The following is a 22729-nucleotide window of genomic DNA, read 5'->3' as shown; positions in this document are numbered from 1 at the left end:
ATTGGACTCACATCGGGCAATATAGGTTTGTATCTCATTCTATGCCAGTCAATATTATGTAATTATTAAAAAAAATGAAAATTAGATAGACAAATAACTTAAATAAAATGAAATGCTGATTTATTGATAGCAAATTTTGCCATGCCTAATTTAGAAGCTGCAATCATATAGTGAAACATTAGTGTAGAACAATGCTCCCCTTCATCTCCAGTGAAACATTCATGACAAAATATTGTTTAGTATTGGAAGAGATGGTATTTTGTCTATTAGCTACTTTGTAAACTAGAATGAAAATGAATACATAGGCTGATGTTAGATTCATTTGTTTGTTTTTTTAGCAAAATTGTTTCATATTGAGTACAAATATAGAATCTTGTGAGTTGGTGTCTTTGCCTTTTTGGGGGCAGGGGTTGGGGCCTAGGATATATTTAGTTCTTGTGAGCATGTTCCTTAATGGAAAAAAGGGCAATTTATTCATACCCACCCATATGAAACTTATCAGTGAATTGTAGTATTCTTTGGGCATATTATCAGTATTTTATAATGGGAAGGAAATGCAGAAAAGCTGTTAAATCACTAGGTTAACACTGAGGATCAGTAAATGATCTTGGGATATCCTGGCTTAGCATTTCCTTCTATTTATTGTATTGGTTTAATGGGAAGGGGTGCATGTATAGCATGAATGATGAAATTGATGAGGATCTATCCATATTTGTGTATGTAGTATATCCAATTACTGTTCTGATGTTTTTGTACACTCCCTCCCTATATGTATTACAATAAATGATAACAAATCAGTAGGTATACATGTTGATTTCTCTGTAAACAGTATTGATTTTATTGATTCCAGGGAGGCTTGCATAAATTTATTGAATTATGTTACATGTATATGTATGTGGTCATAATTTGTTTTTCCATGTACATGAGTGGAGTATGGTTATATGTACAAATACATGTAGCTTGGGGTAGGCTGAAATCAAGAGGAGATTTTGTAAGCATGTGAGGGGAATGAAAGTGCATCAATGAGAGTTAGAGCTTCACAGAGAATCCATCTGTTTCAGTTTGTCTGGTGTTAAAGGAGAATGAAACCCTTGAAACCAGCTGAATCCATATAAAAGAGAAAAATCAAAGAAACATATTGTTGAAAGTTTGAGGAAGATTGAATGAATAATAAGAAAGTTATGAGCATTTGAATATTGAGATCACTAATGCCATGTAGATCCTCCCATTGGCAATGCAACCAAGATCTGTGATGTCACACACGTACAACTCCCTCATTACTTTAGTACTTATTTCACTTATATTCTCACTTTTATAGAGTCTATCACAAGGTGAGGTGTTCTCTTTATGAGAGGACAAGTACAGAGGTTTCACAACATTATATCATTGATGAATCGTTTGTCATATGATTAGAATGAGCAAAAAGAGATGTTTTGGGGTATATTTTCAGTGTCCAAAACTGGACAACTCTCCCCTTTTGGACACTGAAAATGTACCCCAAAACATCTCTTTTTGCTCATTCTAATCATATGACAAACGATTCATCATTGATATAATGTTGTGAAACCTCTGTACTTGTCCTCTCATAAAGAGAACACCTCACCTTGTGATAGACTCTATAAAAGTGAGAATATAAGTGAAATAAGTACTAAAGTAATGAGGGAGTTGTACGTGTGTGACATCACAGATCTTGGTTGCATTGCCAATGGGAGGATCTACATGGCATTAGTGATCTCAATATTCAAATGCTCATAACTTTCTTATTATTCATTCAATCTTCCTCAAACTTTCAACAATATGTTTCTTTGATTTTTCTCTTTGATATGGATTCAGCTGGTTTCAAGGGTTTCATTCTCCTTTAAAGACAGTTTTCAATGTGACCAGGTGTTTGTTTACAGGTGACATACTTGACCATGATTGAGTAGTCACTCTTTGAGCTCTCACAGTATGCGCTTCAATCCATGCAGTGTAGACTGGCTATGAATATTTATGAGGGGATGCACTCCTAGGGTTCCAGCAGGTGACACTGCACAAATGTTCAGTTGATGCCTGCTATAGGTACATGTTGAGGTACCAGATATTGTCTGTATACCTAATTATTTCATTGCATGTTTTTATGTCTTTCCTTCTGATTGTTACGAGCACTCTGAATAGTATCCGTTTTACCCTTTCCTTTTTTACATTGACGTAACTACATGGAGGCCCCTACAGATAGATGAATATGTACATTACATGAATGTATATATAGGTTGTGTCAAGAACTACTGGTACATGGAGATGTCAAGTCAAGCTCATTGCCAGCATGTCACTTTGTACGGGGTTTAACCATGGAATCTTACTATGTACTGAATACTTATATGTTAAAACAAAGAACTTCCTTTTCTGTCTGGCTACTGAGTTAGTCATCAGTGTCTTCATGTACAGTATTCAAGTTCCTGATTTCATGTAGTGGCTTGGATGAACATCGGATTCTTGTTAATCGAGTGATGATATAGATTGTAAGAGTTACAGAGGTGTGAAATTTCCTGAGCAGATTCCTGTTTTCTTCATATAGTTTGTATTTTGAAGAGAAAAGAGAAACAAGGAAGATATAAACCACGTACTAAATGTGTTTATTTCCCCCTTCCCCCTTCTTTGTCTTGTGAACTGAATAAAAAGAAAATAACCCCCCCCCCCAAAAAAAAAAAAAGGAAATAAGAATAAAAATAAAACATGAAATAATAAGATAATAATCACTGCCACTGAAAAGAGGTGTTTTGTAGAAACTGGGATAAAAAGAAAATGGGTTCAGATATGTTTACAATTGGTTAATATATATATATATGTACCTTAATGACTACAAACAGTTTCCCCTGTGCATATCAATTTAGCATATTTTTTATAGGGGAGAGAGTTCTTGGTGTACTGTACGTGTAGGTATTCAACAGAGTGTTATGAGTGATGTTATGACAAATTCATGTCTGTGGGGTGTGTTAATTGTAGCCCTAGCCGGTACTCCTGCACAATAATTTCCAGCCCGGAAGGATACATACTTTGAGTCAATAGGATGAAGGATATGATGAGCTCTAGATCTATACATCCCAACAAAAGAGGGCACTGTTCTATTTTCTGGTCATAAGATAAAGAGCTGTGCTTATGTTTTTCTGTTTTGGGCTCAGTGCTCTTGTACTTATCATTGTTTGATTTTGCTCTACATGTGACAAATTAAAATGTCCGTAGTGTGTGTGTTTAATTATTTAATTGATCAATGTGATACTATTCTTCATATTTATAATTTTCAAGTTTGATATCTTTGTTATTACAGTTCCCTTTGGATATTACCGGTACCCTGAAATGTCTTAATGCATGAAGTTTTGTATTTTATTTATATACCAAGATTTATATAATCGTTTTGTTGAAAAGTCCTCATATTTCAAATAAGGGGAAATAAATTATTTGTTTTAATGATGTGATAATATATTGATATGTCCTGTCAAAATACCAGTCTTTTACGTGTTCTAATCTCTGGAAAATAAATTTAGAAACTATGCCAGTACTATCCCATTTGATTCATTGTTATGTCAGCCATTGATTTTTCTCTAATGAATTTCAAACATTTTTATGATATAGTATTTGTACCCCTATCTGCATTACATTTTAGATTTTTTTTTAATAGAAATTGTGATTTATTACTATTTTTTCCCTATGATTCAGCATATTCTGGACCACCAGGCAAGCAGCAGGCAGTTGGATCATTGTTTGATAGTAAAGTTAGTACACTTCATTTACAATATATATGAATGTGCCTGTCTAATACTTTATAGCTTAGTACACATGAATGAAGAGAAAAAACAACGCTTAAAGGGTATCTTTTTCTATTTGAGGGTAGGTGTCATACATGCCAAAGTGAGAAAAAACATGTTTTTTGGGGAAAGGGGTATAATTCTTGAGTATATTATATACTCATGGTAGATAATTTTGTTCTTGTCCATAGTAGTTGGGCATGTAATTTTATACTTGTTTGGGAGGTATTATACAGGAGGGCATGTAGAAATACATTTACCGGTAAGTGAATGAGGTATTATTTGATAGATAAAAAATATATGTATCAGGGTGTTTTAAAAAACGCATGATTGTATGGATGTGTTCATTGATATATGTAGTTGTTTCTCCCCCCCCCCCCCTCCTTAATACAAGATGAGGCAAACTTGTGACAAACTAGATTTGATGCGGACATCTGTGAATATCTGTAAAATAGAATTAACTCAAGTTTGAATCAAGAAAAGATTACCGGTATATATATTCTTGTTCTTTGATATAATAGCCACAGACGGTCCAATCACCACCACCGGCTGGTCAGATGAGCAAAAAATACTGTGCTATCTATGACTACACGGCTGCAGATCAAGATGAGGTGTCGTTTAGAGAAGGTGACCTGGTCATCAATTGGCGACATATTGATGAGGGTTGGATGACAGGAACAATTGAAAGGACTGGCCAGACAGGAATGCTCCCATCTAACTATGTACAGCTTGTATAGTCTTATTGTGTCCTCATCTCTATCTTCACAATGCAAATTTATCAAAGTCATTGTTAATGTAGTTTTCATATTTGATAAAATAAAGCCAACCAGACATGAATGAGAAGAGGTGTTAACTAGCAACCAAAATAGAATATTCAGTAAATATTAGGGCCTACAGTACAACTCAATTCATGGTATGTGCCATTTATTATTTGCAACTCATTATCGGTATGACTTGATATTAAAGAAAATAAAAGCCATTTGCAAATAATTGGAAAGCCCCTTTAGGCTAACAGTAATCCAATAGTAGATATACTGACCATGTCTTTATAACATTTTCCTGCCCTGATTTCTTGTGAAACACAAGATTATTGCCTGCATGATAATGTGTGTCGAAACCAGGGTACGTGTGTGTATTGTAGATGCACAAAGCACTACTTTGCCAACGGGCCCACCACATTAAAATGAAATTAACATGTTTTCACATGACTTTCAAGCTGTTTAAGAGGTTATTTCTAAAAACAATCAATATGATAATGTAAAAACAAAGAACCACTCTCATTTTCTAGCTAAATACTCAATGGAAGTTATTATCAGTGAAACCCTTCAATAGTCTTATAATGGAAAAAAGAGTTTCGGTTTGTGCTGTGGGATAAAGTAGAAAGTATTTATAAAGTGAAAGTAATGCTCTTTCATTGAAAATCATATCTATTTCGAGAACAGTAACAGCTTATTCAGACATGGCATAGTAGAGTCTAGTATAAACAAAGCTACGCAATATTTTCTGACACAAAGTCAATGAGATTTGAAGCAATGATATTGCATAGCAATTACAGACCTCCCAACTGTCCTGCTTTTGGGGTTACCTTCCCGCCATTATGATTAATTAATTATCCTTCTAAATTGACATTTCCAATACTGTGCGTGTATTGTGCATGCCTGTCAACTTTTCTGTTTTAATATACAATATTTGTGAACCAATCGGCGCACCATAGCATGAGATTGCTTCAATACAGCTCTGCAGCGTATGTAGTGGGAGCAGCGCTTTCCCGCATACACGTGCATTTATTGTCCTGCCATGGTGCTTACTATACATTACCTGCATGTATATGCACGGTGTATAGCTCCGCTTACCACATGGCGCGCCATACGAGAAAAGATTTTTACAGCGTGCGCAATGCTTTAATTTGGTGTAGACTGTGTATGGGGTTGCAATCTCTACACAGTATCAGACAGAGTAAGGTTTTGCCGGCACTAGACCCCTGGGATCTCATTGTTTGTGCATACTGTGGTCAATACAACACCTACCAGGTTATCTTTTTTATTTACTGTGCCAAATCTTTGGAACAGCATTATTCACAGAATATATTAAAGCTTGTTTGTGGATAATCAAAGGAAAAGTAAATTTCTTGCCATTGCATTTGCATTGAATATTTGCAGCCATTGTATTCTGACTTATTTTTGTACATATATAATATAGAGTTAGATACATATTCTTATAGTATTCAATATTAATACAATTTGTTTATAGAATAAACTTCAAAGAACAAATTAAGTCATTATCAACAACAGGGTGCTTGCTATCTCGATATAATTTCCTTCCTTGCAAAATGAAAAGGGATACATTTGCTTTATGAAAGGCAGGAAATAAACAAAAATTATTGTGACTCATCCCTCATAAATTGACATGTCTAATACATTTGTGAGCTCTTTAGTAAGTAAGGAATTTGTCCATTCTACTTCATATCAATATTGTTAATTTCATACTAAATAGAATATATCTCTATTTTGTTTGAACCATCCGCCAGTATTGCAATAAAAATAAATAAAAATAAAGTCACATTCTGGATGGACATTGTCTTGTCGTAAAAGCTATTAAAATCATTTTCAATTCTTTTGTGGATGTCTATTCTCGATATCTTCCTCATATAAGTACTACCATACTTTTTAATCTGGCATGGATTACTTTCATCAGTCATTTGTTATTATGCATGTATATCAGGATTTGTTTCTCTTCTTTATGTATAGATTTTGTTGTCTCTTCTACTACCGTATGTAAATAGATGTTTAGATTAGATATGGTTATAAGTATTCAAAGACAACTCTCTGATTTCAAAATGAAATCATGTATTTAACATGCTTTCTTTTGGTTAATGTGATTTACATGTCCTTTGTAAATATGGGTTAAAAGAACACAGTTTAGATTACTTCCCAGTTTTGAAGTGCAACATGGATTTGGAAGATGATGTAGAAAAGATTCCCCATCCCATCTTTACTCCTCTTGAGTCTTGATTTTTCAAGTTTGCGAGACTCTTTTATGTACTCATATAAATTATTGTGAGTCATGACAGATAGGAAATTGATTTTTAAAGAGACTTATCTTTTAAGTAAAAAAAGGGAGATATATCATCTACATGTTTATGTACACATATGTAATTTGCTCTTGATGTACAGTAATGTATGGCATGTGAGTCTGAGAATAAAATGATTACTGATATATCAGTATTGAATCCCCCCCCCCTCTACAAAAAACCTACAAAAACTCTTGAAAATGTTTGAAAGCAAATTTTACTTGAAATCAATCCAGATATAATATAAGTGATTAATTTTATTATCATTTTATAATCATATTAATTTCATAATCTTTAAAACCAACACTCAAGCTTATTCAACAATTGAGAGAGAAGAAATGCAGCTAGGTGTTGATAATATATTTGTATATAGCTGGACTTCCTTTTTTTTCATTATCACAATGAAATTATAGTATATACCTGTGTGTTACTGCTTTTTGTATCCCATTATGTAATTTCTCGATGAAATGATGGCAAACATACACATTTTAGGAAACTGCATTGCAACTATTTTTGAATCATGATTTTTTTTTTGAAACAGTATACATTAAAATACATTTTTATCCAACTGGAATTTATTTGCAGTATTATTTGCTTCATGTTTTATGTACTGTGACACAATATTGTGAGATTTTAATTGTGATGAGTAGATATGAATGATTGAATGGAAGGATGATTGAATGGAATGATTGAATGGAAGGATGATTGAATGGAAGGATGATTGAATGAAAGGATGATTGAATGGAAGGATGATTGAATGGAAGGATGATTGAATGGAATGATTGAATGAAAGGATGATTGAATGGATGGATGATTGAATGGAAAGATGATTGAATGGAAGGATGATTGAATGGATGGATGATTGAATGGATGGATGATTGAATGGAAGGATGATTGAATGGAATGATTGAATGGATGGATGATTGAATGAAAGGATGATTGAATGAAAGGATGATTGAATGGAAGGATGATTGAATGGAAGGATGATTGAATGGAAGGATGATTGAATGGAAGGATGATTGAATGGAAGGATGATTGAATGGAAGGATGATTGAATGGAATGATGATTGAATGGGAGGATGATTGAATGGAAGGATGATTGAATGAAAGGATGATTGAATGGAATGGTTGAATGGAATGATTGAATAAGAGGATGATTGAATGAAAGGATGATTGAATGGAAGGATGATTGAATGGAATGATTGAATGGAATGATGATTGAATGGAAGGATGATTGAATGAGAGGATGATTGAATGGAAGGATGATTGAATGGAATGATTGAATGGAAGGATGATTGAATGATAGGATGATTGAATGGAAGGATGATTGAATGGAAGGATGATCGAATATTTTAATTTGTTATTAAAGCCGTAAAGGAAATCCAGTTTGACTGGAAGGATGTTTATAACCAGGAAGGAAGATGAAAATATGCATTTGAGATAAATGGTGCAGATAGATGTTATAAGTTCTCTTATAAGATCAGAATTACTATACCCCTGAAAAATATCCTTATATGCCTGAAAATGACTCATTCTGAGAACAATCTGAAAGCTTATATTTCAACTTTGTTCATGTATAATTATAATTTTAATTTGATTAAAATGTTTGGTGATGAGGTCAAGGGTCATTGGTCTAGAAAGTCTGTAAGATGTAAAAAGTTTGAAGAAACAACTCCAAAATTGAGATTTTATTTTATCATCACTGAAAAGTGAAAAATAGGTTTGATTCCTCTTTGTGAAATTGCCATCATTGTAACTTCACTTCCCTGATTAAATGAAAAAAAAATAATGAAGATTTTATCATTTACAGAATGAAATACTTGTGTATAGATAATGGATGCAATATCATTAATTCTAAACTTGAAAGTAAGTGTAAAATAACCTTTTTAATTTTGATGACTTTTTCTCTGTTTATGGAAATCAGCTTTTGTCGGGGTGGACTTAACCATTGTGGAATGATTCCACAGTACACTTATTTAGAAATATATGCCCTTCTATTTTTCATGTGTTATGCTGTTATCTTTTTTCACTTGTTTTTACAGTATTGGCACAAGCTGTGCTTCAAGTGCGAGTCATGTGGTTTGTCACTGACTATGAAGAATTACAAGGGGTACAACAAGACTCCCTACTGCAATGCGTGAGTATTATGTATTACACACCTTTATTCTGAAAGAAGCTTGTGAACTCCATGTTATATTACAGTTGAAGTTTAATTGAATGTTCTTTTACATGTTTAAACACATCTAGACATTTACAGATGGCACTAGTATAGTGTTTTAAACTTAAAGGGGTACTCTGGGCTGAAAACAAGTATATCTAAATAAATAGAGTAAAATTCGCAGAGCAAAATGCTGAAAATTGCAACAAAATCTGATAACAAATAACAAAGTTTATTGAATTTTAATGATAAACATTATTTTGTGAAAAAAAACAGTTATATGCACATCATCGTGAATATTCATTAGGTGGATAACAGCCTTTAACCCTAAAATGGCTGGGGGGGTTGAATCAACCCCCCCTCAACATTTTCTGCGATCATTCCGCCGCGCGAAATTTTTTGACAGTGCCACTCGCAGAGTGTATACTTTTAAGTCTCGCGCATCTTTCGAGACCAAATTTACGACGCCTGGGTACGCAGTTCTGAAATTACGCAACATTTTGTAAGTGCATGTCAGACCAAAAATTGTTCCAAAACATGATTTTGTGTACAAAGTCAATTAAAGCAAATTGAGTTTTCTCATCTTATTCATAAAGATATGATTATTTTTACTTTAAACAGCTGAAATCAATTGATTTTAGCATAATTATGCTTCAAAAAGTTTGTGCAATAAATCTGGTGCAAAAAACAAAGAAAAACAAAAGGTTGAAAAACAAAGAAATACATAAGAAATTTATAAAACAATAAAATACATAAGAATTGATTTCCAAACCGAAGTTTTTTTCAACTGCGATCGTTAAGAATGCTACAAAGAATATTTTTACCAAAAATTAGCATTCTAGGAGCTTTATTTAGTGAATTAGAGCAAAAAGTATGATTTATGCATAAATTAGCATAATTAATTCATATAAAATAAAATCTCATTATTTTGGAAAATGTTACCATACAGCCTTGTAGATTACATCGTACACTACCAGCATGCAAATTTTGCGCGTGATCGGCGGCCGAGATCTCAGGGGGGGTTGAATCAACCCCCCTGGCCACAGAACAGCCAAAAAAGCCCGGCCTAGTTAGGGTTAAAGTGATGCTCCAGGCTAAAAATAGTATGATTTAAAGAGAGAAAAAATATCATGCAAACATAACACTGAAAATTTGATCAAAATCGGACAAGGAATAACAAAGTTTGGTATTTTAAAGATTTGCATTATTCCAGTGAAACAGTTATAGTCATGTATTCATGAATATTCAATGAGCAAACTGATAATGTCATATCCCACTTGTTCTTTTGTATTTTATTATATGAAATAAGGTTTATTCATTTTTTTTCCTCCAAGAATTAAAAATATTGGATTGAAAACTGATTCAGTGCATTAGATATTTAATGCTTCAACTTAATTCATAAGGGAGGCATATCATTTATGCATGTATGAAAAAATCAAACAATTATGATTTCATGTAATACTGTAACATAAGAAAAAGGAAAGTGGGGATATGACATCATCATCCCACCTAATAAATATTTATAATGACGTGCATGTAACAGTTCTCACAAGATATTGCTAAACTCTAAAATTCAATAGCTTCGCTATTTGTTATCAGATTTTGATGGAATTTCCTTTGCTCTATTTCACATATAAATATTTTCATATTTAAAGCAGTAACGAACCAGCAGCCTTGATAGTGCCACCTCAACTTCTTACATCTGGCCAGCATAATGCAACATTCTGAACTGTGTAGTTTTGTAACATAGGCCCTCTTGAATGATAACACACTAATCATGTTTCTATACATTCATACCACATTAATTATGGTACCAAGTAGCAAAATAAGTACTTTCGCCTCTTAAACATTTAAGTTTCTCTGTAGGCTGATTCACTCTCTGTATATTGATGACTATTGCTAAATGTATATTTTATAGACTCGTTTATAACACAGTAATTTACTACCATTCATCTTATTCATTCACCATAACAACCGATGAGAAAACATACATAGTGTTGGTCAATTTGCTCCCCCTTTAAAAAGGTATGAAAAGGGAATAGAATAATTTTTTGTTTAAAAAGACTTTATTACATTTCATTTCTCGTAACATTGCCATTTATGAATATTTTATTGAAATGATAAGATTCGCAGTTGGTAGTTATCATTTATTTATTAATGGTATACATTTGCATCAGGCACTGAAATATCATAATTTTACTTTTTTTTCCTAATTTAGCCACTATCCAACTACAAAATTTACTGCTGTCGCCGACACACCAGAGAATCGTCGCCTTCAGCAGCAAACTAAGAACCAAAGTAATGTAAGTACTTGTAGGATATTGTCTACAATATTAGCCTTTTTTGTAGAAACCAAAGATGCTTCATTTGTGAGTGATGAGCATTTTTTTTTTGCTTGTCACATATTTGGGACAAAGTGTAGCCCCTTTAGAGAAATCCTGATTTTCTGCCTGTAATTATTCTCAATCGTAATCAGAATGTCCCAATTTAAGGAAAATATAGAAAGCTTCTGCATCATTTGTGCAACCTATTTGGCAGACCTTTTTGGTTTAGCTTTCATGCAATATCTTTTTCATACTGAACTGCTAATACAAAAAAAATGAATTAATAACTATCACCTTCGTGAATAGGTTTTTGTGGTGTGTATATCACCTTGTTGGCACAAGAAAACCAAAATGCAGCATTAAAAGATAGCCCCATTTCATCTTTTGTAAAATTGCATGCAGGGAAGATGACAGGCACCAGCTACATGTAGATGAATCCAGGATCACACAGCCAATGCGGACTATGGCGCGCGTACATACTACCTGCGCACAGGAAATGATGCTGCCAAGGTTCTCACAATGACATGTAAAATTTGGCAATAATATTGGTGGTATTGATTATTTTTATACACTGAAGCTAATCGCCCAAATTACGTAATTAGTATAAAGCATGTGTGTCACTCATATGTGGTCAAATACTGCATATAAAATGTTTGTTGTTGCTTTACTTTCCAATCAGTAGAGGATGGTCAACACAAAGGGAAGGGTGTGGTAACAATATGTTAAGTTGGATCTACGTATCAAAGCCTTAAGTGCAAAATCTGATTGGTGGCTACCCAGTAGCATGTGACCAAACGTCTACTGATTTGGTGATAACCAGGAATTTTAATGTGTTTATACTGAACTCCAGCTTAGCTTTTGGATAAAAACACAAGAAAATAAGTCAGTAATGATTAACATAATGAAATAAACCAAACATATATTTATTTGTAATCTTTACTTTATTACAGCTGCAATACCATGCAGAGCATAAAAAGAATCTGGAGAAGTTCACTGCTGTATCAGATGATCCAGAAAGTAGACGACTAGCAAAAAGTAAGTGCAGCCAATGTAAACACAACATCAAAATTAAGTTCAATCCAGTTCTAAAATGCCCCATTTTATCTTCCAGTATAACAAATTATTCAAGTTAAGCCAAGCTGGGATATATAGTAGCAAGGGTTGTTGAGATGCGACATCTGTGACTTAACGTCTGAGTGGGCACAATATGAACAAAAACAACAAATGTGTTGTAATGACTTGTTTTGTGAAAATTACAGAAATTCTATCCTAAATGGGTTAAGAAGCAGAAATCAAACACAATATTGGTTGTAAATGCCTACATTTCAGTGTTGTTACCATAAACTTGTAATAAATGTGTCTAAGGATGCCTCCTAACAAATGGAATCCTGACAAAGCAATAAACTTTGAAAGAAAAGGGATGTGACAACATGGCATATGGTGCAACTTTTGGCAATGATTTTCAACTGCCATTTTAAACCGTTTTATCATATTGAAACTGGACATGAAATCACTCTTGAAAATTTAGAAATTACTTATATTGTATTTAGATCGTCAACAGTTTTGCTGTTTTTGAAAAAAACATTATTTTTTGTTCATGTTGTGCTCATTCAGCTGTCACTAAATTTCAACAATCTGCATCTTAACAACCTTAGCTACGTTTATCCTATGCTTGTTTTAAACTTGATTAATTTGTTATATTGGAAGATATGATGGGGTTCTTCAGGGGAAACTCACTTTAGTGTTGTTGATATATATAACAAAACAATGCTGATGATAATGCTTTGATTGCCAATGAAGTTTTTATCATTCACTCGAATTTTCGACAGTCCTACGTCTTCTTCAGGAGTTTGCATTGTAAACTCCTGAAGAAGATGGAGGACCGTCAAAATTTTGTGGACAACTCCATTTGTTTTGTACAAAATTTTCAGATTTTCCCCATTATCTTTCAAATTGCATATTGCCTAATTCTGAGTCTAACACATGTATGTCGTGGGAAAATATAATTCAAACCAAATATGTCAAGGTCAGGAGGAAATGTTTGCCAATTTGAGGATACCCATAGAGAGTACAACAAGACTTTTTAAATGTCCGTAACTTGCCTATTTCATAACAGATTTTGATGAAAGTTGTTTTAAATTGTCCCTCTTGTTGTACTCTTTCCAATAAGATCGCTTCTCTTCTTGGGTTTTGGTTTCATTTAAGGTCAATGAACTTTGGCCGTATTAGGGGTATTTGTTGAATTGTCATCATGTTTATGGATCTAGTTCATGAAATATAGACTTAAGGGTAATCAAGTATGAATGATTGTTTTGAACACGTCTTAGATCACATGATCATGGTCAAAGGCCAGTTTGAGTGACGGGACGAAGTATTCTATTATCTTTTCTTTTGTGAATAATTATTCAATAGCTGTTTTAAAAGTCTGCACTGCTGCTATATCAAATCGCGTAATGCAGGCGAGACTGCCAGAGGCGTTCCACTTGTTATATCAAAGTTTCTCATGTAGAAATGTATGAATATCTGTTTCTTCATTATAGAGGTTCCTGTGTGGAATATAAAGCATATAATCACCTCTTGATTTCAGGTGATGAGGCAAACTATCACTTTCTTACTCGCTATCTACATGCAGCTTGCCTCGAAACTAATAGTTTGCCCATCACCTTCATCAACGGTGATTATTTGGTTACTACACAGTGTACCTGTCTGGTCTGCTATTAAAGTAGCTTGTTCTCACAGGAGTCTAGTATGAAGAGCTTCTTGATGAAACTAGCTGGAAATGGATTGGTAGTTAAAAAGACAGTGTTGAAGGCACAGAGAAGCATGAAATATCAATGAAAATACCGGAAAATCTTTGTTTTCAGTCTGCACAGGTTATGTTGATGTTGTGCGACTGATACACATTCCCAATATTGGCGAGTGGAGAATTGGTGATGTCATCTACACTCTTGCTGATGTGGTTCTCCCATATTGGTAGAATATCTGATTCCAGGCTATTAACCTTTATGGCTGACTTCTCTTGTTCTCTCATTTACCCAGGTTTCGCAATTGATCTCTATTTTTACTTTTTTAGCGTTTGATATACACATATCAGACACAGCATCTTCTACAGCTTGACAGGAATTAATTTTGATGGGAATGACTAAGAATGAAACACTGAATATTAAATTTCAATATTTGTATTTAGCAAAAAAAATATTGAAAGATCTACAGAAATACTGATTGTTTTTTTCTTCTCCATGTACTATGATAATTTCATATACAGATACTCAGCAGTCTTCTAATGTGGCATACAAAGCAGCTGCCCCACCCCCATCAGCAGCCAGTGCCCCTCCCCCAAGTATGGGATATGCTCCATCTCAGCAGGTAATGTATCAGCTATAGGCCTTCTGTTCTCTCTTGAGGATTTTGTAAATGATGTTTGTCTTCATGAATGAAAAAATATTTGCTTTAAATTTTATTTGTCCATTTATCTATGTATTCATCTATCTTTCTATCTATCTATCTATCTACCAAATGTACGCACCTTTTAAGCTCTATCTCTCAGAGTCTCCTTTTCTCTGCTCTTTGTACTGTGTCCCTTCCAGCCTAATAGAATACAGTGTGAATCATTGACCTTTTCCTTAATCCAAGTTTCATTAATCCACAAGGCCAATGCTACCAAAGCATTCATTAAGTGCCGAGTTCATCTACAAATCCAGTCATAATTGCAAGTGAAAACTAGATTATTTCTCTTTTTTTTCACCTGTAGTATCAGCCACCAAGAAATGAGACATCTTACCAACCACCAAGAAATGAGCCGTCATCATACCAGCCACCACCCCCTCAGCAAGTCCAGCCTCCTCCCCAGCAGGAGCCTACTCCTCCTCCTGCTCCTGTTTCCTCATCACCTGCATATGTAGCACTCTATGACTATACTGTAAGTTTTCCTTTGCATCTCATCTTTCCCCCATTCAAAGGTTTGATGATTACATCTGTAATCCTCATATACAAGTCAAATGTATTTCTCCTTGGCAGCATTTTACAAAGGGATGTTTCACCAGAGTTAATTTATATTAAAAGTCTTCCCTATGACAAATGTGTCAATACACACACACATTTAATGCTCAATCTCAATGAATGACAAGCAGTAGATTGTGTCTTAATAGAATAATCTGACCAATGGAGTGACATGCTATTTATCAGATGTAACTGGGCATTTGTGTCACTATTCAGTCACAATTTAATCTTTGTGGAACACACTTTGGAGCTCAGGCATGGGATCCTGACACATTCTATACGTAGTCCCTTGATAGAGAGCAATTATATGTCAAATGCCTCTTCTGTGGGTATCATGTTGTCAATTCATTGTCTTGAACACTCTTTAAAGGCTCCTTGATTTTTGTATGGTGCTTTTCATTATGTGTACAGACTGTATTACCACATTAGCTAGTTGTGAGTGTGGCAACTTCTTCAAAACTTTGTAAAACATCTTTGATTGTTATTTTTTAACAATTTGATTCTGCATTTTTGGATCTAAAAATGGTGCTGCATAAAGACATTCTAATTTTAGACTATAGGCGCCACTTTTCTGATGGCGGCGGCGTTGTCAAATCTTAACCAAGGTTAAGTTTTTGGAATGTCATCATAACGTAGAAAGTATATGAACAAAGTTCATGAAACTTGGACATAAGGGTAATCAAGTATTACCAAGCGTCTTGCTTGAGTTTCAGGTCACATGACCAAGGTCACAGGTCATTTAGGGTCACTGTACTTTGACCATGTTGGGGGAATCAATATCGAAATATTAACCAAGGTTAAGTTTTTGAAATGTCATCATAACTTATAGAAAGTATATGGACCTAGTTAATGAAACTTGGACACAAGGGTAATCAAGTATTACTGAACATCCTACCTGAGTTTCAGGCCACAAGGTCTGAGGTCACTTAGGGTCTGTCAGGATCAAACCTTGGTTTTTGCTTACCTAAAGATTTGGTCACCATTCACCCAAATCACATAAACAACTTCACATACCCCAAGCATCCTTTTTTAAAGTGAAGAGAGCTATGATGTAGTCAAAGTACACATAAGTAATTGCACTGCACAATAATCATTCCAGTTTAAAGTTGTTTATTACAACTATATCATTTCACTCCAAATGTGATTCATTTCCATGGAAATTTCAACAATGAATGTAACACGAGTTCACATACAAATGATATTGACTTTCAAAAGATTTTTTTTTAAATTAAGTTTGATTTTATCAATTTAGAATTAGTTTGGGAATTAAGAAAATATCGGTAATGGATGGGAGAAATAATAATTTGTCCAGACAATATTAAGGGTTTATTAAATTAAAGGACTTCCCTGATTAATCATGGATGCAGTCCATAAGATGTCGATGAAAAAAATGGTGACAAGTTGACTGAAGTAGCGGTTATCCGATGACATAGAATGACGTGTGTCGAGGGTTATCGGAGATCCACAAAGTCTGTTGAAGAATGGCGTCACCGAAGTCTAGGCGCTTTCGACCTGTCGCATGACGTCGAGAAGAACTTAACTGAACTCAGGGTTGAATACTCGGGATATGTCATCTTGGTTCAGGGCTGACAAAAACTGAAGGCTTCTATGGATGTAGCCCCAGAATAAAATGGCTGTCCATGGGTAACAGCTCCCTGACCAAAGGACCCTTGAAAATTGAATAAATTTCCATTATCTAAAATGGCAAATCCTAAATTTTAACATTTCAATGATTACTTTTATAAATCATTTGATCAATACATGTCTTTCTTATAATTTAATAAGCATCAACAGGATATCTAGATAGTATTAATTAATCAGCATAAATGTATCAATCCTAGAAAAATTGACATAAATCCACTCCTGAAAATTACTGAAATACAAACATTCCATCACTACAATATATTTGTGATAATTATTTAAAGCCGGAAATTGTTAAAAACTTACAACGTTAAATTATGCCTATTATAAAGTTACAGAAAACAAGCTTCTGATTGATAGAATTATTTCAACAAAATCTGGATCAAAATTTCAGACCAAAATTATTTTTGGATTGAAGAATCTAATATTTCTCTATTTTAAGCTGAAATATACTGATAAAATACAAAATAGACTCACCACCATTGTGGGTAGGAAAAACTCCAAAATTGATTTAAAACTGAGGGTCATTTCTTCCTTGCTCCTCGGAACAACCTCTCTCAAAGAGTAACAAAATGAAAGTGATCCTACTCTCTGTGCACAGCAATTAGGTGCAATGGACCTCGGGCGGGTTTGGAATGCTAAGTGTTTATTCCACCTGTTACTAGAACCTGGAACCTACAACAAAAGAACCTGCAAGAGCTGAATACATTATAGTCCCTTCTTATTTCAAGTAATTAAATACATAGGTTTTTTTATTATACAACTCAATCAGTAATACATGTACTGCCATCACAAGGCCAAAATGAGTAATTTATCAATACCTTTTAAATTTATATTATTTTCTTTATTTAAACACAACTTTCAGAATTATAACATTAATCAATTTTTCCTGTTAACATTTTCTATGTTAAATAACAAAATTTTAGAATTTGGCTTTAGTGCAAAAATAAAAAAGAATTGCTTGTGACAGGGCCAATGAACTTTGGCCATGTTGGGTTTTTTCTGGAATTATCATCATTACTTTGAAATTTATGGATCTAGTTCATGAAACTTGAACATAAAAAGCAATCAAGTAGCCTTGAAAATCCTGTGCAAGTTTCAGGTCGCATGACCAAGGTCAAAGGTCATTTAAGGTCAATGCAGGCGAGAATGCCAGAGGTGTTCCACTTGTTTTAATCTGCACCTACTTGTATCAATGCAAGAATGATCTAAGACAAAATCACACAAAGTAAAATCAAACAAATAGTGCAAAAAAAGTTGAGCTCTGATCAGCTGCCAATGATTAATTTAATAGTACCATTAATAGTGTCATTTATATTTGAAAAATCATTGAAATAATATGTGTGTGCACAAGCTCAATCCATCTGCATAGAATGAGATTTGTTATGTGCCTTCAAAGCATGCAAATATAAGTCATTTTCTTGCACAGCTGACAACTTGAAACTAAGATGAACAGTATATTTTCATATGGCTGTGGTATTACATATGTTGGGCAAAGTGTAAACTGTTTCCTTATTTTTGTTTGTAAGATAATCTTTTGATTTGGCTGAAGGCTCTAGGCTAAAATCATATTAAATCAACATGAATGGACATGCATTGTTAATCCTAGAAAAAAGTTTTTTATCATTATTATAATGTTCTCTTCTTATGTTACAGGCAGCAGATGATGATGAGGTGGACTTTAAGGAAGGGGATATTATCATCAATGCTGATATCATTGATCAAGGTTGGATGACAGGCACTGTACAACGTACCGGTCAAAGTGGCATGCTTCCATCAAACTATGTTGACCCAAACTAGAATTATTTTTTTTTCGCAAACTATAGGTTGGAGACATTGTACATGCATAAAAACATATGTCAAATTATCAATCTTTTCAACTGGTGCAGCAATTGGGTTTTGGGTATTGTTATCATTGTGCACTATAGCCTATCAATTAGACAGAATTCTGTTATATTAGTTATGAAATATTGTCACAGACACTTTGCATAACACACAAGGTTATTTTATAAATAAAATCAATCAAAGTGAGTATTTCCTTTTGTGACCAATTGCACCAAAAATATTAGTGTCATCGCTAGAAATTGTGCAAACAGAATCACAGTAAAGTCACCAATTAAGTGCCTTGCAAAGAATTGATTGTATTAGGGATAAACACTGAGCTATACTAACACAAAGATTTTTCTTGTTGTAAGTTTGTAAGATATGGAAGTAAATAGTGTGGGTATATGGTAGGTTGGACAGATTGACTGCAAGAATGAGCCTTTTCAAGGAAAAACAATAGAAATTAATCACACAAATGAAGAGAAATAAAAATGAAGCTATATATGAATGCTTTGATAAGTGTATATGTATTGAGATAGAAATCAATGACAGTGAGTAAACTAGAATATAGAATTCATAGTCATGGCAAAAAGAAATGCCATCGAACACATGGATTAGATAGATTAACCAAAATATGACTGAAATAGCACACAATCTTATATTATCACTGTCATTTTATTTTAAAAAATATTATTTTACACCATACAAAGCAATGAAAATTTGTCAAAACCTGTGTACCATTAAAATCTATAGATATTTTATAATCACCGTTTTCATCATCTATAAGTATACTGGACTTGTATAAGTCAGTAAAGAATTTAATGGGTGTATATACTTAATCATTTTACAATAGAATTGAATAGGGAAAGATGGATGCATTTATGTTGTACCTTGGAGGAAGGTTGAGGTATTTAACTGCTTATATTGCTGTACACACACATACAAATACAATTCAGCTTGTTTCAAGTTTTGTTTTGTTCCAAACAATCTTCTCAAGAAGTGTCATTGAGCTCATTTCTGGTCATTTCAACATATTTCCATGTATAAAACAATAAAAATAACAGTGCTTGTATAGCGTATATGACATTATGTCTCTATGCGCTTCCAAAGGACTTGGATATTATTACTCCGGCTTCAGTTTGAGCTAAACATGCCTTTTACAAGCTTGAAATTTTTCTTGCAAGAAAGTGATAGGTTTACCACATAACCTTCATGTAATTTCATGATAGGTTATTCTATCCTCCTATACATTCCTTGATTTTTTTTTCAATTAAAGGGGAATCCAGCCGTGGTCATAAAATGTTGTATCAGAAAAGAGAAATAAAAAAAAAAAAAATCAGAATAGCGAAAGTTTGAAAGAAATTGGAGAAGCAATAAGAAAGTTATGGCTACTATACAATTGAGATCACTAACTCTATGTAGATTTCAAATTGGCAACTGGATAAGTAAATTATGACAAGGGGCAAGGACAACTTTCCCATAGGCCATGTACTTAATTATCAGGGATTTATGATTTTCTCTTAAAAAGTACACATTCCCCTGGGGCAGTAAGCTAAATATAATCCAGGTAGTGTAGTTTTATGTCCTCATGAAATAAAAATGTAATTTGAAGTAAAACTTTTGAAAAAAATACATTTTAGCCATTTTATGTTTTGGAGTAGTCCTTGCCTTACATCACATATGCAGTTTGAGGTCTCCATGGGTATAGTGAATACCAATATTTACGACATTAAAAAATTCATAACTTTCTTATTGTTTGTCCGATATTGTTTCAAACTTTCACCTATCAACTTGTCTGTATTTTCTTGTTCCTCTTACGTTTGGGTTGGATTCCCCTTTAAACCTGGAATTGCCATGTTAGGGTTTTATTTGGGATTTGTATGTTTATTGAGGGAGAAAAATGACCCTGGGTCATTAAGAGACAAACTTCTGGTCATGCATTATGTGTCATCCTACTGCAGGAAAAAAATATGGATCCATATTATACTCTTGATATTAAAAGCACATACACTTCAGGGAAAGAGACGGAAAATTATTGCATGAATAGCATCACATATATTGTGTTTTTTTAAATATGAGTATAATTTGTTTTATGTATGAGTAGGGGTTCACTCGAGTACACAAGTTTGTCATGTTCACTGATATTGATGAACACAGATGTTTATATCATGTTATAATTTGCATACAACTTCAGCTTTACATTGCTGTTTGGAATGTTTTTAAAAGTATGGTGTACATCATATCAAATATTTCATCTATTGATGTGATATTACATATAGATATTACCCGTTTGTACTTAAGATTCATGAAGTTACTTTTCAAAAGCATTGTTTTTGTACATATATTTGAGCATGTATACAATACAATTATATAAAATGGCAGATGTTTATGTTTTTATTATTTCTTAAAAATTGCATTCAGGAAATGAGATTGACAAGCATGATATGCAAAGCTAATCACTTCTAAAGGAAAATAATCAATATTGATAGCATTGCAACATTAGATAATTTAGAAATGATTGTCCACATGTATATTATCAGGACCTTAGTGTTAAAATTGTATGCAACAAAGTATGAATTAGATAGAGATAAATTACACACTTTTGAATTAAGAAATATGCCTCATCTGTAAAGTAGTCAAAATATATTTCACTGATATTGAATAACTTGGTACATAGACAAGACGAGAGTTTGTCTTTGGATAATCACTCAAGTCAATGACAACCCATAGTCTAATCTTAATAATCATTTTCATACACTGCGGAAGTGCCTATGTCACTATAGACTAGCTTTTGACATTTCATCATTTATGTATGATGGTGTATCCAGCTTATGCTTTGAAGGCAGTGCAAGTCATATTACATGCCCACAAAGTCAGTGGTCTTCTAAATCCTGTTTTTGTTACAAGAGAAATCATCTACTTCAATTTTACTTTCTTTTGGTCTTGGCAATGCATACAGATGAGATGTGATAGAAGACTTACCAAGGGTATTGTTTTACATGAATGATGTATTTTACCAACTCAAAGCTTTTTTTTTTTTTGTAGTCCTAATTATTAAATTTTGACTGGAAGTATCTATGAATTCACAGAAAACCAATTGGTACTTGCCTGGTCTTAGGAAAGAACTATATAGTTGTGGAAAGCCATGGAACTTGGTTCTAAAATATCTGTAACAACCCTGAAAAACCAAGCTTACGGTAGTTATTTAATAGGCATGTATTAAGAACACTAGACCATACAAGGCATATCAAGAGATGCCATAATATAGACACTTAACATGAAATAGTCCATTACCTGACCATATAATAATAACCACTCAATAAATGATATTGTACTAATGTCAATTGTGTATTTGTGAATGTGTAAAAATAGTCTTGTTAGAAGGAAGTGAAGGAACGCTTACTGAAAATTACACTTCAGGATGTGCAGTACCTCAGTAAAAAAAATATGATGGGAAATACTTACTACTTACTTAGAATTCAAGTTTCATTTTAATGTTTCATTTTGCGCTACTGTGAGATTTTGAATACTTTCAAGTTCAAATTTTTACATTATTGATTCTCACATTCTGCCTATTCAAGACCATCAAATATTTAATGTTTTGCATTGTGTAAAAAGTGCAAAATATTTCACACAAAAATATTCCAGTTCTAAAGTAAATTCTTTATATAAAGACAACAACGGAGAGCTGTGAAGTGGGCATTTATTGAGACAGATACAATTAACAACAAAATTTTGGCAAAATTTGCTTCCTCTTTTTCACACATACAGGTTTTTTCATAGTCTTGTTTTTTTCCCGTCACACCTAGCGGATTACAATATCAGTTACACCATATGTGTATTTATATTTTTTCATATACATTTCTTTTTTGGATATATTAATATACATATCACTTATAGATACATATTTACACTTACCTTCTTCTATTAG

General features: G+C 33.4%; 2 protein-coding genes across 5 annotated transcripts in view; both read left to right on the top strand.

Annotated features, from left to right (window-relative positions):
- LOC129256866 (LIM and SH3 domain protein 1-like) overlaps window positions 1-7426 on the top strand; it is a 54464-nt gene extending 47038 nt beyond the window's left edge. For all 4 annotated transcript variants that reach the window (XM_064097510.1, XM_064097512.1, XM_064097509.1 and 1 more), the window contains 2 exons: window positions 3694-3749; window positions 4304-7426. In XM_064097510.1, the coding sequence (XP_063953580.1) occupies window positions 3694-3749; window positions 4304-4519 (272 nt within the window). In that variant the 3' untranslated portion in view covers window positions 4520-7426. The remainder of the gene's footprint in view (window positions 1-3693; window positions 3750-4303) is intronic.
- A 1447-nt stretch (window positions 7427-8873) lies between these two features.
- On the top strand, window positions 8874-22136 carry LOC129256868 (LIM and SH3 domain protein 1-like). Its single transcript, XM_054895070.2, has 6 exons — window positions 8874-8989; window positions 11229-11313; window positions 12285-12369; window positions 14600-14700; window positions 15086-15253; window positions 18631-22136. Exons 1-6 carry the CDS (start codon window positions 8946-8948, stop codon window positions 18772-18774), a joined length of 627 nt encoding a protein of 208 aa, XP_054751045.1. The 5' UTR covers window positions 8874-8945; the 3' UTR covers window positions 18775-22136.
- The last annotated feature ends 593 nt before the right edge of the window (window positions 22137-22729 follow it).

The sequence above is a fragment of the Lytechinus pictus genome, chromosome 3, assembly GCF_037042905.1.
Source record: "Lytechinus pictus isolate F3 Inbred chromosome 3, Lp3.0, whole genome shotgun sequence".
NCBI classification, from domain to species: Eukaryota; Metazoa; Echinodermata; class Echinoidea; order Temnopleuroida; family Toxopneustidae; genus Lytechinus; species Lytechinus pictus.
The sequence above is the reverse complement of the archived record's forward strand: the minus strand, read 5'-3'. Positions and strand labels throughout refer to the sequence as shown.